Source organism: Gymnodraco acuticeps, unplaced genomic scaffold (assembly GCF_902827175.1).
Source record: "Gymnodraco acuticeps unplaced genomic scaffold, fGymAcu1.1, whole genome shotgun sequence".
Classification (NCBI taxonomy): Eukaryota; Metazoa; Chordata; class Actinopteri; order Perciformes; family Bathydraconidae; genus Gymnodraco; species Gymnodraco acuticeps.
In genome coordinates, this window is record NW_022991628.1 from 586,755 (window position 1) to 601,420 (window position 14,666).

Genomic DNA, 14,666 nt, shown 5'->3' on the forward strand with positions numbered 1-14,666 from the left:
TTGTGTGTACATCTCTAATTAGAATGGTTGCAGTAAAGTATAGAAAGCATATGACAGTCGTTCCTTTTGGGCTGCAGACCTGAATCCTAAAATGCCATGCCAGTTGCCAACAAGACTACCAAAACATAATACAGAACGATTTAAAACACACAACAGGGGACAGGTGTGCATTTGTTAGGGTCGGATGAGGTGAAAGATGACTGAAAACGGATTTGTGGTCACACAAAAAAACCGGTCTACTATACAAATGTAAAGACGGGAGGAGATGGATTTAAGATTAAGTAACATTCAGTAATAACAATGATGATCATGTTTGAAAACATCATTTTCATGCATTTGTAATAGCATGATTTTAAAAAAAGCTCATTCCAGTTATAAGATATTCAAATCAGGCTTAGCTTTCATAACATTAAGTGGCAATGAAGTGGGAAGTAAAAAAATGTATGTCAAATGCAGAACTCCATAATTGTTTATTTGTATAAAAGCATTTATAATTGTAGATATCTTTCTCAATTGGGAAAATGTGTAATGCATGACTGAGCTATCCGTTTTCTATCTTTGCTTAAACCAATCTTAAGACCGTTTAAATAAAGGATTAAATAAATCATGTGTATCCACAATGACGCATTTTGATTATCTTTATGATTAGGGTGAGCAGATGTTCCTTTTTTCTAAAGACAGTCTATTAATGTGATACTTTATTCCAAGATCTTCTCCTCGGAAGTGGACCAATAACCGTGGTTTATGTTACATTAACAAGACTATTTTATCATGGAAAGAAAATAAACTCTTATAGACAAGATCATCATTAGAGGGCACATTTCCCCTCCTGAAGTTTTTCTGTGTCGTAGTAACACGGGCCTGCAGAGTGTGGTAGCACAGTACCTTGCACTTGGCCAGTAGGTGATGATTGTGTTTGTTTCTGGCACCGATGATAGCCAGCTGTCTCTGGATCCACTGCAACTCCATCTGAGACCGCCTCAGCCGCTCCTCCACGTTCGCACCGGACGTGTGATCCCGCATTATCACCTGCCAAACACACACAACCAGAGATGACACATCCTGAAGCCACACACACAAACCTCACATCTCCACACACACGAAAACCAAAACAGAACCATTTTACACACAGTCCATCTTAATTGCTTAATGAGTGTTTCAGATTCATACTTTTACTTTTGTAAAACAACTGGACTTCTGCACGTATTTGTTATACTTTTTCACTCATAGCTATACTTTTTTCCTTAAAATGTACTTCATTACAATAGCCAATTAAAGTATTTATTACTTGACATCAAAAACATTAGTTTTATCATGCATTTGACATTTTTCAATGGGATTTAGATTTTTTCCCCCACAATCTTCTGCCCTTTTATTTCGGTAGGCTACCATCAAAACAATATATAAACCCATCAAGCAAAAATGTACAAAATCGCCAGCATCTCAAACTAAATATAAGAAAGAAAATTATTTATAACAAAGGCAAAGTTTATCATTCACAGAATAATTCTAGAAACATTTTTTTTTTCTTTAATACTATTCCAAGCAGGAACTCTAGAAAAATTAAACAAATCGACTGGACAAACAAAACATTTATTTGAAAGAAAAAGAAAAGAGACATTGAATATTGACTTTTTTGGCACTTACTGTACAATTCCATCCACTTCTTTCATTAAATTACATGAACTATTTGTTAGTGTAAGTATACAACTAATTCCTGACAGCAATATTTTCCAATCCAACATTGCTGCCCCATGCATTAGTAGGTACTGCCTGGTGATTGATAAATACATGTCTGTGTCCATGAGTACGAGTGTTCAGTGAGAGAAAGAGAGCGCCTCTCAGTTACATGAGAGGATTACTGTATGACAGCAACACAATCACAGGGGGGAGCGTGGAAAAAGCATCAGATTTTATCAGTCACTGATAAATCCCCTTCTACGCATGTTGTCACATTTTCTACCTGCAGTCACCAGAAGGTTAATGCTGCTCGTACCTCAGGAGATTTGCCTTATCAGTCTGCTGCATCATAATAAAACACTCAAACCACTGATATCAGTCATCTGTGGTCCTCTTTCAGACTAGTGCACTGGAATAAAAAGGAACTTCAAAACAAGATCAGACAAAACACAACTTTGTACCTCGATACTATCAACAAAGTGTCAATAACTAATGCACCAAGAAATACAAGTTGTTTGTTTTCATACAGCAGCATACAAAAACAAATGCATCCATCTTCCCCTGTCTCTCTCAGAGCTCCAGCCAATTGCTCAAACAGCTTTCCGTGCTGACTCACCTTGGACAGCTTTTATTTCCTCGCAGGGGACAGGAGGAGGAGGACAGACACAACAAAAATCAACAACACAAAGCTCAGGAGTGCTGTAGATTTATGCAGAAATGTCCCATCCTGGCAAACCATCTATGAACCTGCAGTAGTAAGCATCTCTTGAACAGATTTATCAAGTTGAGAGGAGGGTGCAGTGCGTACGTCATTATTCGGCCTGATGGGGTTTTTCATTTGCCAGTTTCCTATTAATTATTCCTTCAGCCCATTACGATGATTGAGTTCCTGATATCTCTGTTGTTCTTAGTATGTCTTATATCTACATCTAAAGAAAGAAAGACTTTTGTAACATCATGTAGTTATATACCATATAGGCCATATAGAAATGTAGCTTAAAATATTGTTTGGGATCTGTGCTCCAAGTTGAATACACTTTGTCTGCAGTAGAGAAGTATCAGCAAATGGAGAATAACAGGAGTATACATCAGTTAAAAATGACAAAAGGTAAATCTAGGGATATGATGAGACTCCTGAAAATCAACCCTACATGTTTAGAACAAATATGTATACACATTGCATACGTTGGGATAGTTTTTGGTGAGTGCAGGACACGTCAATTATTGCAAATTACTTTAAAAGGTTGTTACCCATTCAAGTGACGCTCGTCGGTTTCTCTCATCCTCTTCACAGTGACCTTCTGTTCTGCTTTTTCAAACCAGTTTCCCGGTTTTGGAAGAGTTTAATGCCATTTATTCCTCTATAACAATACTCCTTCGAAGAAAATAAAAACATAGATAAAGACTCCAACACTTAAACGGAAACCTACAGGAGTGCAGCTCTCACTGCACTAAATTAACAATGAAAAGTGTTTCCTCCTTAGCATCCCAACGTAGGGTGCGTGCTTTGGACAGCCGTTCCCTGATATGAGTTGCTTTTTTCAAACAGTTATGATTCAGTTTCCTCTCACAATGTTCTTGTCCCAGAGGCTACCTACTGTGTGTCCATATGGCACACTTCACAAGAGGGTGGAACATGAACAGGAGGGAAAAGAGCAAATAAGGCTAACCTCTTACCTGTACGAACGACGAGGCCTTATGTTGCGGTGTGCTTAACGTTAGCATACACTTATCGATTAGCTAGGGAAATATTTGTCAAATTGAAAGCTACTAAACACACACGTTCACAACAATAAACATGTCCCAACCTGGGAACAATAAAGTATATCTTATCTTCGTGGTCAATCCGCACAGGTGCTCTCACTTTGCCTAATAAACACCACGTGCTGCCACTCCAAGCATGGCTCGCCTACCTATATCCTAAAGGCTAAGCAATCAACCTGGATAATTGAAAACACATTTGTAGTTGTGCAGGGCCTTTAAAGCTACATTTAGCCACTTTTCTTTAGATAAGGTTAGACAGGTGGGCAACAAATATTCATATTATGTATTGTTTCTGGCCACCTAATAGGCTATGTAGAAATCCGATATTAGGCTGAATTGCTTACTGGTGTTATAGCAAAGAAAAATGGACATCAGCAGTGAAAGTACCATAAAAAGTATCTTGAACAGGTTACCAAGCACCAAAGAGCTGCACAGTAGGATGGTTAGAATCAAGTCAATTATATCTATAAAGCAGAATACCCCAAATTTGCCTCAAGAGGCTTTATTATCTCTTCAGTTTAAGACATATTTTGTCCATTGACTCTTGATTCAATAAGATAACCAGACCCCACCCACCCACATTATCAATGACCACATTGGCCAAACAACACAGAAATATGATAACAACCAGATCATATATGTAATATACAAGTCATTAAATACATATCCAAGAGATTTCTTTAAAAAAAAAGGATTTATTTACCATGAGCTTTGAGATTGTTTTAATGGTGTACAAAAGTTACACATCAACGATCATGGACAAAACCCCAGATCAAATGTATTTATGTTGTTCTTCTTGGTGCAGCTGCTGCAAATGGTCTCGTGGAGTCTTGATCATGCTTCCTGGTCCCAGAAATGAATATCATCCTCTGAATGCAGCTCCTTGTATCAAATGTGTTTCAATCCAGACAGAAGTGCTGTCCTAAAACATTTCCCCCTCCTTTTAGCAACTCTGTGGCAATTTCAAACTCCAGTGCGATGTTCTTGATCTGAGACTTCTTCAGGTCTCTTTCCATCAGCTGAGGAAGAGAACATGGGACACATTATTCATGCTATTCAGATAACCATAAGTATACGATGAGTGTTAGCAACATAGTTAACTTCCATTGAGTTGCACTTATCAAGATGATGTCATTGTTATCCTTAAATTTGGAATGCGTCACCTCGTGTGTTGTTATTTCCAGCACCTCGTCGATGTCATCCTCTTTTCCTGACAGAGGTGTGTTGATCGCCATAGCAGCTTTGGCCACATCTGGATGGTAATGCTTCTGCAGTGTCTGTAGAGAAAGAGAGGGAAATAATGTAAACTTCCAATTTGAATTAAGTCAGCTTTTATTAGCTTTCTGAATATGATATTTATCTCCTTTAAATCAACATGACAAGAACCTTGGCTGACACTAGTCATAGCTCAGTGGTAGTCAGGGTCATGCAATATTCATTAGTGAATCCAAAATCATTACTTGCTGAACACACCTTAATCTCCCACAAGCTGCTCTCTAAGGCACGACACTGAACCGGGTCCTCTTCATCCATCAGGTAGGGGTCTTCTAAAACCTCTGTTATTATGAATGGAAGCATACATCAGTTATGTCCTCGTATTGTAGAAGAACATTAAATGTCACAACAAAATTATTTAAATTGGTATTAAATATAAGGAACTGGACTGCAAAACTGAAACCCCTGACATTTTGGTTTATCTGGTTAGAAACAAATGAAATTCCAACCACAGGCTTGGGATTGAGTGACACTCACCGCCTTCCGTGGTGGGCTTGTGAATCAGGACTCTGCAGGATGGGTGGCGGCGGATTAGGTTGTAGATGAAGGGCAGCACGATGAGGAGTGCTGTGGGCGGAGCTGTGAGAGCCAGACGAGCCAAGCGTTTGGCGAACGCAGCCACTAGGTACACTGGCAAGTGACTGGAGGAAATCACAAACACATAAATGTTACTAATGCCATATGTACTTTTTTTTGTTTTTATGGTGCTAATCTAAAACGCGGTGTAGCACAGTATTAGTTTACCAGTTTAAATATCCCAGCTACCGTTATAATCACAAAACAAACAACTATAGCTGGTTAAAATGAGGGTAAACAAAACTAAATGTTCAGTTATGGATAACTGATCTTACCTGGAGCTAAGGAAGAGGTTAGCTAGGTGGAAAAAGCGCGCTCTGTACTTCACGTGGAAAACAGAAGGCTCAAGCAGATTATACAACTTCTTGTAGAAATCTGGGTAATCTCTGCAAAAGAAAAAGCACACACAGCGTATATACTACTTTATTAATGTAATTCAAAAACACCACACTTCTTCTACATTACTCTGATTAATGTGAATTTGCCAAATCCTATACCATTTCATTCAATACTCACAGGTTGTGTTGATGTATGAGGACAAAGAGGCCATTGAGGGCCAGCAGGCTGATAGCCCCACCTGTTAAAAACAAAAATATCATTAAGTTATTACCATCAAAACCCTATATAAACTTGAGTCAAGTATCAAGACGTAAAAATGCAATTTTAGTTAAATTAAAGTAGTTATAGTCTCCACATTGACAACTTACCGACTTCATAGGCAGCAGTCAAGAAGTCAATCATCAGTGTGGGTTTACTCATGTGGGGCAAAATTGAGTCATGGAGGATCACCAAGATCTTTTTATACATGTTACTTGGCAACTACAACAGAGAGATGAGATGGCTGTGTCAGAGATGTGTACATGGAAGAATACATTTTGATAATAAAAAAAAATGCATGACTGTGCAAGAGTTTTACAATACCTTATACTTGAGAAAGCCCAGCCACATCCTCTCAAAGACACGCTTGTGTTCCTGCAATGAAGTAGAACATTTAAAGTGATATTTAAAAAATAATTTGGGTTAGTTATGTGACTGTCTGGATCAAGCTATTTTACTTACATTCAGTTTAGCTGCTTTCCAGTCCTCATGCTTATCTGAAAAAAAAACATCTGTTTAATGACCTACAAAAAACCTCACATTCAAAACAAACAGTGGATCATCAACAAAGAATAATCTCTTTCTACGGCATTGCCATTTCTCACCTTCTTGTTGGACCATAAAGTTAGTGAGCTCCGACTCCTGGCTTGGTATACTGATGTTGGACATGAGCGTGAACACATTGTTCTGAAATATGGGCAACAATGCCTGAGAGGAACGAGACAACAGCATTTAACATACCAAGTAATGATAACATAGTAAAAAGTGTCACAATGAAAGCTAAATCAAGCACCTCTACAGCAGATTGGCTAGTTAGTACTGAAACATTTTTCTTACCCCTTTGTTTTTGTCCATGACTTTGCCCACATTCTCGCGGATGGAGCTCATGACATAATAGCGCACATCCTCCATCTCCAGGAACTCCTGGAATCTGGAGATCAGCAGGGAGTTGTCTGTAGTTTTGGACAGCAGTCTGTCCACCACTGACTGAAAGGATAACACAAATATCAGAAGGCTTATGATGAAAAGGATGATGTTTTTTAAAGCATTTTGAAAAACAGCTTTATTTATTTTCTATGCAAATTACATGGCAGAACAGATAATGGGTAATAGTATTCCACCACCTATATTTTGTGTCACAATATTTTACCTGGAGGAGTTCTCTTGGGAAGCTGTAGTGCTCAGTCCAGTCCAAGTCCTCAAGAGGATGCTTTCCTTCTGCTGCAGCAAACTTCATCAGGCAGCACAGGGCAGTCTCCTGTATTCAGAGAATAAAAAACAGAACACTTGATTTATTTCCATGGTTTGAAAGTGCTGCATGATTGTTAAAGCGTTTTTTCTGTAAATGCCAAAACAGAACTCAATGTTTATTGGCATTGCAGCCTTAGCCTGCCCTATGCCATGAGGATGTTGACTCCGGCTTATTTTAGTAATATCACTGTACCTAATATTCAAGTCAAACCCTATGCAGAATACCCACCTGTACTTTTTCTGATAAATATAAGAAAATAACCATGGGGGCTGTAAGAAGAAACATTCCTACACACATCTCATTGTGCTTTTCACTTTAATCTGATCCCTCTCTTATGCGTTAGTATTGAGTAAATATGTGACTAAAATAATTAACAAAAATAGGGACCCCTACTGCAGTGTCTGGCCAACACATTTTTTTATTTAAAGCAGCACAAGTATTTGTCAAGTCTGTGTGGGCACCATTTCCAACTCACCTGGACTCCGTGGAGATCATGGCTAAGGTGCTCCAGCAGCAGCTCCACACAGCTGTTGTAACGGTGTCGCATGAACATTTGGTACTTCTCTTCAGCACTACTCTCTCCTGAACCAGGAAGCAAACAGACACAATTATTTGAAACTGTAATGGGAGTCTGTAATTGTGTTATTTCATATGTACATACCCAGATCAGCAGCTACAGAGTGAAACATGCTTATATCCACATCATTAGTAGCTTTGGGGTTAATTATGATGCATTTTCAGCCTGTACTCACCACTCACTGCCTCCTCTTCTCCAGGCAGTTTTCCCAAAAACAGCTCTTTCTTCTCCAACAAGGTGCAAAACAATTTGCTGCAGGCATTGACAGCACTGCCAACATCCTTCTCTTTTTCAGACTGCAAATACAGGGGAATACACATATTCAGAGTATTGTTTTAGTAACCTAGAGAAGTAGCATCCTGTTTGTTAAAAACACAGCTAGCTAAACCAGCATGTATCCAGTCGGGGTGCTCAGTGTGATATAGCTGATTATATTTACCTCAAGGGCCTCAAGGATGTCAAAAACGTCGTTGGCATTTTTTCTGCTCTCAAGTATAATCTCGACTTTGGCATTGAGGTCAATTTTTGCTTTTTTAACACTCTTCTCTGCTGTTTCTGCCAAACTCACGTTGCGTTTTTTGGCCGGCGCCATGATTAGTTGGAGATGCTACATTCACGTAACATTTGAGGAATGGGACATCCTTTTTTACAAGCATTAAAGAACATCCTAGAAATGTTGTTGATGAAATATTTTAACAAATGATAGTAAGAGTACATTAAACACTACCGTATTATGCTTTACAAAATACAAGTTTTAAAATGTTATGTTTTACGGGCGTTTGATAAAGATCGGCAGTTGAGTAGGGCTTCTTAAATGTAAACCCACAGGTACTTGAATGCAACATTAATCCCAAGCACTCAAATGTGGTGTTGCCTCCTAGTGTCTGGAGGGTAAAGTTCTACATATCATCCATGATACATAATCACCGCTAGGGCACAGCTTTAAAATGTACATCAAGTGCCTCAGCTGCAACACAATACTTTCTGGTAAAAACCTATGATAAAAGTAATAAACTACTGTTGATATTATAAGAATAGATTATGTATTTTAATAGTGATGCTCACGTTCCTAATTGTAATACTGTATATGGCAGTAAAATGGACTGAACATTAAGATGCTTTACAAATTTGAAGACAAAGGGCATGAATATTTTGCTACCAATATGAACATATTAAACAAAAGGGCATACCTATGATGTGCCTAACTAACCACACAGAGTGCTTCCGCTTTACTTTAAAATACATTCTTTCACTAATGGGGCTGAGACACAGGTTGGCAGGGCATCTGCATTTATTAAAGGTAGGAATTATCAGGAAAAGTATCAGGGTACAATCAAGAATACAGAGGCTTTATTGTGTTGTTTGTTTAATAACATATGTAAAAGAGAAGCAGAATTAAATCCAACAAAAATAGTCAATCAAAAACTTATTCCAAACAAATGAGAATGTTTTGTTGAGAAAAACTCTTCTTTCCGCAGAATGGGGTACCTAATCCGAGGCATTCCCTTCTTCTGCATTGTCCTGGGGAAAGAGAGCAAAATGAATATTAAACATGCAACAAACAAACTTTTAATGTCAAAAACGAGGGTTTGAAATAAATGAAGCGACTATTATTTTTTCCATATACCTGTTTCTGGTCCTTGTTTTTAGTGTCAGTAGCTTTGGCTGAAGCCTCAAAGTCATGGATATGAAGTGTTGACATCCAGCTGACCATGGAGCCCTCATCACGCTCCGTTTCAACAATGCTGGGGTAGATGTGAGCCTCCTTAAAAGCCTTGACCGCCTCCTCCTCTTGGTCCCACTCCAGACGCTCGTGCAGCCCGTCCTCTCCAAAGCGTTTGTTGTACCGGTCAAAGTGAACCTTTTCCAGGACCAACCCCAGCCCTGGAGCTTTGGGCACATCCACCTTATCCTGTCCCCAGCTCCGCTCAATCACATCCTCCTTCGCATAACCCTTTATCACCGCAATCACCAGGCCGATCATCTTTCGGATTTGGTGCAGCATGAAGCTCTGGCCTTTGACAGTGATCACTGCAAACTGAGTATTGTTGTTGATAAAAGGCTCTCCGCACGACATCTCTATGATGTACCGACGAGCACTGGGGTCACTTGCAGCCTTCTGAGACGTGAAGTTGTGGAAGTTATGGGTGCCTTTGTAGGAAGCAAACAGACGGTTCACCCTCTCAAGTGTCTCTGGCTCAAGCCGAAACACTGCTATGCTGCCAATGTCATTGTCTTTTGGGGAAAAGGCCAGAGTTGGAAGCATGTAGCAGTATGTACGAGCATCACAGTTGTTCTTGGAGTTGAAACCCTGGGTCACCCGTTTGAGTCCTGTTAGAACAAATGTAAAAAAAACGTTAAAACACCTCCTTTTAGCTTCAATAAATAAAACCAAAAGTTATAAGAACCAACGACTCACCGAGCACTCTGATCTGCGGTGGCAGATGCTCATTGATTTTTTCAATGATGTCTTCCATCAATCTCACTTTAAGAGACACCGCTTGGCCAGCTGCAGACACGCCCTAAACAGATTAAAATAAACAACTTGGCTCAGGTTTCATAATAAAAGACCAGTAATGTATGATTGTACTGATTATTTGCTTTATCAAATATAGTATAAAACTGAGAAAAGCAAGACATTTCGACATTTTAACGGTTGAAAAAACAAAACAAAATAGTTGGCATTTTTTGCATATTTAAAACAACATACCTGACAACAATGAGAGGGAGAACAATACAGTGGATATCTTAAATGTTTTCGTAAAATGTGCCTTTTTGGCCTAGTTATATTACATTAACTCCTGCCATGATATCTACCTTATCTGTTCTGGCACATCTTTGGAAAGACATCTTCTTCATGTCATCGCCATGGTTTTCAGGAATGCAACCTGATTTAACAAGTGAGGTGACCAGCTCATCTTCAATGGTCCTAAACTGAGTAGCTGTAGGATTTCTCTGAAACACAGAAAACAATTCATATTTGGCAAAAGTTAATAGAATTGTACTTGGAGAATAGAGATCAAAACAAGATTCAAACGCTTTATTGTCATATGCCGAGTAGCTATAGTGTAGTTATGGCAATTAAAAAGTAAATAGAACAAGATATACAAGCACAAGCTACTGTACCTGCATGCCATAGTATCCCTTCCCGGAGTATGCCAGGAGGAGGACAACTTTCTTTTTGGGATATTTCTTTTCATCTTCCGCTTTTAATTTTTTTGTAGCCTGCAGCTTCTCAGCAGAGTCTTCATTTTCTTCATTGGCTCTTTTCAGCTGCTTGGCTGTCTGCTGCTCATCTATGGTTGCTTCACTCATCATGCAAAATAACTTACAAAGGCCACCTGTGAGGAAAGCACGATATATTACATGATTAAGTGTAGCAATAACACCACTTCAGTAAAAGCACATTCAGTTAAATTAGATGAAGTCTTGTTAGCTTATGTAAGTGACGGACGATGAATTTGCAAAAGGGTTACTATTGCGAACAAAAGGGGCATTTAAAAACACCACGTGAACTATGACTGCAGGCACAACACATTCACTCACATGGTCTTTGTTAAGTTAACTCACCGTTTCTCTCTAGCGTCAGTCTGTGATTGAATAAGGCACTTAATAGTTGTCGGGTTTTAAACATGTCCTGCTAAACTCTAAAGCAGCTAAAGGATGCAAACCTGATGCAAACTGGCATCACAGCCGGATTACGGAAGTTACCGATCAGCATGCACAAAATGTTCGGATATAACTTCCGCTGACGAACAATACTGTCTCCTAAAACGTAAATAAGCCGTCTAACTATAACTGTTATGCCTATTATCATAAATATTTACTCATGAAGTGTAGCTGTATCTAACAGTCCTGTAGTAGATGCGGCAACATTACACACATGGCCAATGTCAACTTTGACCCCTCGTGTAACTATCGCGAGACTCGTCCTGTTCTCACTTTTGCATACGTCATAGTAGTACTTGTAAAACCAATGGAAATAAGTCATAATACATCCTTGATATAGCCTCTCTGTTGAAAAGAGGAAAACATGCATCCACTTTTATTGCAGTCTGGTCCTTGTGTATTTTATTTTAAACTCAGCATAAAGCCAACTCTCACAAAACTGCTATTTGAAGTCAGTTTAGCCTGATACTAAATGACTGATGTTCTCATGTGTTTACATTGAGTAGACAAATAACATCAATGACTAGACTACGTAGCCCTACACCACATTCACTAGATTTTCACCAAAAACACTTAACAGAGAATGTATGGATTGCAAACATATGTAATAATATAACTGACCACTTGAGTGCGGCAAAATCACATGAATAGAGGAGTCATCCAGCTGCTTTGGAATATCTTCAAACGGTAATGGGACTAAACATGTTTTCGGTAAACGTGTTTTCGGTAATGGTTTGCAATCTAATGTGAATGTCATAGTCATATGTCAAAGACTGAATGAGATTTCTCCTCAGGTGGGTTTCAAGGACTACTAAATAGCCACTGAGCGTTATAATAAATAATCTTTTGTACAAGGTAAACAATTTATGGTATTTAAGGTTATACTAAATGTGTTGTTGAATAGCCTGACTGCCTGTTTCTAGAGTCACGCTTATAAAGACTTCTCCTCCACTGGATCTTCATACAATTCAAACAAGCATATGTCATGATGAATACTACAAGATAAACAACATAAGCCTTTCTTCATCGATTTTAGTCCACGAAAAGCCTTACTATATAATTTACAGTAGCCACTCATCATGGTGTGCTGTGACTCATGTAACCTTAGTGCATGTGAGCAAACACCAAAGTCAAAGTCTACAGTGGCAGGTAGAGGTACCGCACTTCCAGAGCAAAGAGGCATTTATTTATTTCTCAAGGACACAACAACAAGGGATGCTGGGTACCAAGAGACTAAACGTTTAACCATTTAATTCTGGGATGTGCACATGCACTTATATAAGGTGATCGAGTAATTTTGTGCTGAAAAGCCAAACATAGGCATGAGATGGAAAAGGGCTCCGGTTGCCACACGGGATATGACATTTGGTGAAGACTTGTAATTCAGAAGATACAGTTTTCCAGGATAAAAACAGCTCAGAGTATTTTTGTGAAATTAGCATCGCTTTACATAGCCTACCATGACAGTAGCAAACAGTGGCATGGATAATAAGTGCCCAAAATTAGAAGCCATGAAATCATTGAGCGTAGCAAGAATCTCTTTCAGTTGGCAATGGTAATTGTAAATGTTATACCCTTAAATGTCCTTAAGTAACCCACATGTTAAAATTAAAAGAGTATCTCAACGTAGTGGATATATAAACAAACATTTTCTTTTCAGTAAATAACCATATATTTTGTTGATGACCTAGAAAACCTTGGGTGAAAGGTCAGTGGTGTCTTATCAAACTAGCAGAAATGTGCATCTACCCCCTGGAGCTAGTCATAAACAAAGCCTGTGTTGTTTTTAACCTCTGTGTCCTAACATTTCTCCTTTGATGTCGAAAAGAAAGAAGTATAGACTTGCAGAGAAATCATCCGATCTCCAAAGAGAATGAACTGGCTTCACAGTGAGCAATTAAACAAGCTGTCCAAACAAACCTGAACCTTCCCGCACAACCTTTTGGCCACAGACTTTGCTAGCACATAAACATCCACAGCAGAACCTTTATCAGATTGGACTGCAACTCACTCTCTCTGCACTGCCCACACATATACCACAAAATAATGAATTAAAAAACATCCTCACTGTCAGCTAAGAAATCCACAGCTGCTGATACTGTTGCTCTGTTGGCTGAGTTATATAAGCTGTGGAACAAAACAAAAATGTATTTGCCAAATGTGGAAAGAGAATGGTGTGATTTTATTTGCAGATGAGCAAATAATAGAATATGCTGCATATGTATCAAGTCGTATAGGGAGAAAATAAATCCCTGTTGACACTTATTTTTTATTTCAACTAGAGCTGATTAGTTTTGACTCAAGCTTCATCTCTGCTGAATGATTTTTGTATTCAGGCTCAAAAGTGGCATGTGTGTTGTTCTTGTTTTTTAATTGTAATAAGGCAACAAACTAGAAATTAGATATTGGAGTCCGAGGAATAACTGTCCTGTTTAACATTTAGCGGAATGTTAGATATATACATTTCAGTTGTGCGCTTCCAAAAATATATCAAGGTGTTGAGATATGAAATATGCATTTATCTGACCGGCTTTTTTGGTTATATTTGATCATTTCAGGTTTGGAAAGAAAATCATAAAACATCATTTCATCATCTTTAACTTTCCTACTGAGCACGGTTCTTGTTATCAAAGCATAACTGATTAAGGTAGTCCAAAAACAAATCTGGAAATGGGCTTCTAAGACAGCATTTGTTTTTGAGTAAGTCATTGGAAGACGGAAGTAATGTTAACTGAACAATCTATCACAGACTGGATCTGAATGTGTGCTTTTTTATTTTCATCACAGGCTTTATGTGTCTGAATGGTTGCAGAGATGTTTTGTTTTTATCAGGCTAGCCCAACTGTCACCATAGCTGCACAGATTCAGTCTTTCCTTGTCATTGAGCAGAAGTCTGATTGTCACATCACACATTAATCACAGTGTCTTAAAATAACTTGTCTTCCTGAGAAAGCAGATAGGCTGCAAAAGAAAGACACCATCTCACACAGGAGTTATCTCATTTTCTTTAGGGGATTTTAACTGTGAAAGGATTCTCTTTGTTTGTCCTGTATGAGGATATCCAACTAATGGCTATGGATTTCAATGTATAGGTTGTCTATTATGTCAAAACCATAGAAATGTCCCATGCAAAAGGTTAGACGTGTCACTGACCATTTTTACGATGGCTTTAAAAGATACATTCTTTCTGACATGATAAATGTCCACATACCAATTGATAGTGTACTGTGTTATATCACTGACACTGCTGCTCTGTCAGCCTGTCAAATAATGGGA

The 14,666-nt window shown here is 38.6% G+C and overlaps 2 protein-coding genes across 2 annotated transcripts; both read right to left on the reverse strand.

Annotated features, from left to right (window-relative positions):
* Positions 1 to 4,119: 4,119 nt before the first annotated feature.
* On the reverse strand, positions 4,120 to 8,522 carry noc4l (nucleolar complex associated 4 homolog). Its single transcript, XM_034198133.1, has 15 exons — positions 8,161 to 8,522; positions 7,897 to 8,017; positions 7,620 to 7,726; positions 7,043 to 7,150; positions 6,730 to 6,879; positions 6,498 to 6,600; positions 6,355 to 6,389; positions 6,217 to 6,267; positions 6,003 to 6,114; positions 5,812 to 5,872; positions 5,571 to 5,681; positions 5,197 to 5,360; positions 4,918 to 5,000; positions 4,608 to 4,721; positions 4,120 to 4,463 (listed from the first exon to the last, which is right to left on the reverse strand). Exons 1-15 carry the CDS (start codon positions 8,311 to 8,313, stop codon positions 4,344 to 4,346), a joined length of 1,593 nt encoding a protein of 530 aa, XP_034054024.1. The 5' UTR covers positions 8,314 to 8,522; the 3' UTR covers positions 4,120 to 4,343.
* Positions 8,523 to 8,994: 472 nt separating this feature from the next.
* pus1 (pseudouridine synthase 1) lies at positions 8,995 to 11,634 on the reverse strand. The gene is made up of 6 exons (XM_034198134.1): positions 11,292 to 11,634; positions 10,848 to 11,062; positions 10,539 to 10,676; positions 10,141 to 10,243; positions 9,349 to 10,052; positions 8,995 to 9,242 (listed from the first exon to the last, which is right to left on the reverse strand). The coding sequence occupies exons 1-6, from the start codon at positions 11,353 to 11,355 to the stop codon at positions 9,210 to 9,212; spliced, it is 1,257 nt and encodes a 418-aa protein (XP_034054025.1). The 5' UTR covers positions 11,356 to 11,634; the 3' UTR covers positions 8,995 to 9,209.
* Positions 11,635 to 14,666: the final 3,032 nt, after the last annotated feature.